The following is a 2,500-nucleotide window of genomic DNA, read 5'->3' as shown; positions in this document are numbered from 1 at the left end:
ACATCCTAAAGTTCGTGCGGGTACAGCTGATAGTTAAAGTTCTAAACATAAAAAAATAATAGTAAGAGAAATACGAGGCTAAAGGTACAGTACCTAAAAAGAAAATGGCAGATTACGTTGGTCTCCCTGATTCTGGGCCTCATCTGAAAAAAAAAAAAATTAGTCTAAACTAGTAAATAAAACTTATCTTTAAGCAATAATAAATGTCAACTATATTTTTAGATTTATTTTCCTATAAGTAACCATATTGGTTCTGAGGGTTCATAGCAAAAACTATTATAATAAATATTTTAGCTCAGTGACCTCTGCGGGAAATGAAAACACAGGCGGAAGAAAAGAGGAAGAGAGATTGGAAGAGTGCGTGAGTGTTTCTTGTGGAATTATACTGAACTTTATAAAGAAGGTAAGTCCAGGATATGTGGAAATGTAATGAGATGAGAAGTTAAGTGAGGAGAGAATAGCAGTTGAGGGATAGAGAGTGGCAGTGAGAGGGTTTGCTTTCATACAGGAGAGTGCAGAATGCTTGTTGTGAGAGTTGAATAGGACTGTGTGATAGGTGAGAGGAGAGACTGAGCGTTTTTGGTAAGTCTTATGAATAGCGGCTCCTTATGTATTGTGTTGGCGCCCCTTTCCAGGACAGGCCAGCCTGGGGCCCTGGTGGGAAGGCAGGGTGTCAGGGCAGGGGAGGCCAAAATACGCCATATTTGGGAAACAAGGACAAAAACGTCGATTTTGAGAAAAATCCTTAAACAAGCGTCAACAAATAATTCCCTCCTTACCCCACACACCCTGCTGCGCCACCCTAGCCATTAAAAAGAAGTGGTATTTAAGTGGGCTATTGTTTATCCAGTGTCCCTCTCACACAGAACCAGAGTGAAGTGTTGTGGTTTTGTTAGGACGAATGAGAGAGAAAATGATACCTTGACATTACCTTGCAGAGTGAGTGAGGCGGCATGTGGCAGGGTAGGAGAGAGTCAACATGGCAATGGCAGGGGTGAGGGAGAGTTGGAGAGAAAGAGACAAGACTTGTTATTTGTGTGGTGGTAATGTGGTGCTGAGCAGACTGTGAGTGTGTATCTGGCTGCACCTTGGGCCAGTAAGTGCTGCACTGCCGTGCTGTGTGATGAAGTGTTGCTGCAGCACCACACACCTGTGCTGCTGCTGCTCACTGGTAAAGGGCCAGTGTGGGGAGGGCAAGGCAGGGGAAGTGTTACACCATATGGTGTGTACAGTGAGGGGCAGCGTGGATGAGAGTGGAGACTGTAGCAGCAGCGTCGCACTGGTGTGTGGTGCAAGATGAGCAAGACTGTGCTGGTGTTGAACGGCCAGACTGTGATCCTCACCAGTGATGCCGCTGACACTGTGGTGCAGGGCGCCACCCCCCTCCACACCCCCATGCTGGAGCAGGCCCCAGTCCCAGCCAGGCATGGCCCCGAGGCAGCACAGGATGGCCAGCCTGAGGTGCTGCAGGTGCGAGTGCAGGGCCACGAGGTGCCAGGGTTTATGGTTGCCCCAGGAGGGGGTGGTGAGGCGGCACTGCACAAGGTGATCGGGGGACAGCCCCAGCACACCCTCCCAGGGATGGAGGAGGGGCAGCAAGCCTTGGTTGGGGGGAGTGTGGTGAGTGAGGGAGGTTTCTTGCAGCTGCCAGTAGCCCCCACACAGGGCACAGCCAGTTTAGGGGAGCACCAAGGTGGTGGCCTCGGGGGGGAGGTGTTCACCATCACCACGGACCGCTTGGGGCAGGGCCAGGATGACACACAGGACCTGCAGAGCCTGGCTGACCTGGTACACCTACCCCTGGCTGCCCCTGGGGTGAAGGGGCCACCAGGCAGCCTGGAGCATAAGGAAGGAAGCCAGGGACTGGAGCAGAACCAGGGCCACGGCCAGGGGCAGAGTGAGGGTGGCAGCCTGTCCACACTGGTGGCCATCATCCAAGCAGAGGACGGCACCACACACACTATTGAGCTTACCCCAGAGGAGGCATGCCGCCTTGACCTGCTGTCCACCGTTACCACCACCACCACTACCACCACCACCACTGCCACCACCACCCTGCAGCACCTTGCAGACTGCCCCTCCTCTTTGGTGGCCACAGTTGCTGGAGAGCAGCACTCGAGGCAGGCTGTTGAGGAAGAGGCCAGGGGACTGCCCCTGGCCAAGGAGTGCTCCACGGTGTTCACTGAGGGCCCTGCTGGTGCTGGGGACCTGGGTGGAGAGGGAGAGGGTGAGGGGGATGTAAGCCTGGGGCCGTTTCTACTGATCCCGGAGTACAACAGTGACGGCAGTGTGTCCACTGTGCTGCAGCTGGCCGGCACAGAGGCCGAGGCTGCTGCCGCCACTGCTGTGCCAGTGACACCAGCAGTGAGCAGCGATGTGCACCACACCACCACTGCTGCCACCACCATGACCACAATCACCACCACCACCTCCACAGCTGTCACCACTACCACCACCACTACCACTACTAGCCTATCCTTCACTGACCTGAAGAAGCCTG

At 53.9% G+C, this 2,500-nt stretch overlaps 1 protein-coding gene across 1 annotated transcript in view; it reads left to right on the top strand.

Annotated features, from left to right (window-relative positions):
* The first annotated feature begins 289 nt into the window (after window positions 1-289).
* The window catches only part of LOC123512727, a 10,267-nt gene continuing 8,056 nt past the window's right edge, over window positions 290-2,500 (top strand). Inside the window, 2 exon segments of the mRNA XM_045269285.1 lie at window positions 290-403; window positions 939-2,500. The exon segment at window positions 939-2,500 is cut by the window's right edge and continues 359 nt beyond it. Of these exon segments, the coding sequence (XP_045125220.1) occupies window positions 1,297-2,500 (1,204 nt within the window). The 5' untranslated portion in view covers window positions 290-403; window positions 939-1,296.

This window comes from Portunus trituberculatus, chromosome 34 (genome assembly GCF_017591435.1).
Source record: "Portunus trituberculatus isolate SZX2019 chromosome 34, ASM1759143v1, whole genome shotgun sequence".
NCBI lineage: Eukaryota > Metazoa > Arthropoda > Malacostraca > Decapoda > Portunidae > Portunus > Portunus trituberculatus.
The sequence above is the reverse complement of the archived record's forward strand: the minus strand, read 5'-3'. Positions and strand labels throughout refer to the sequence as shown.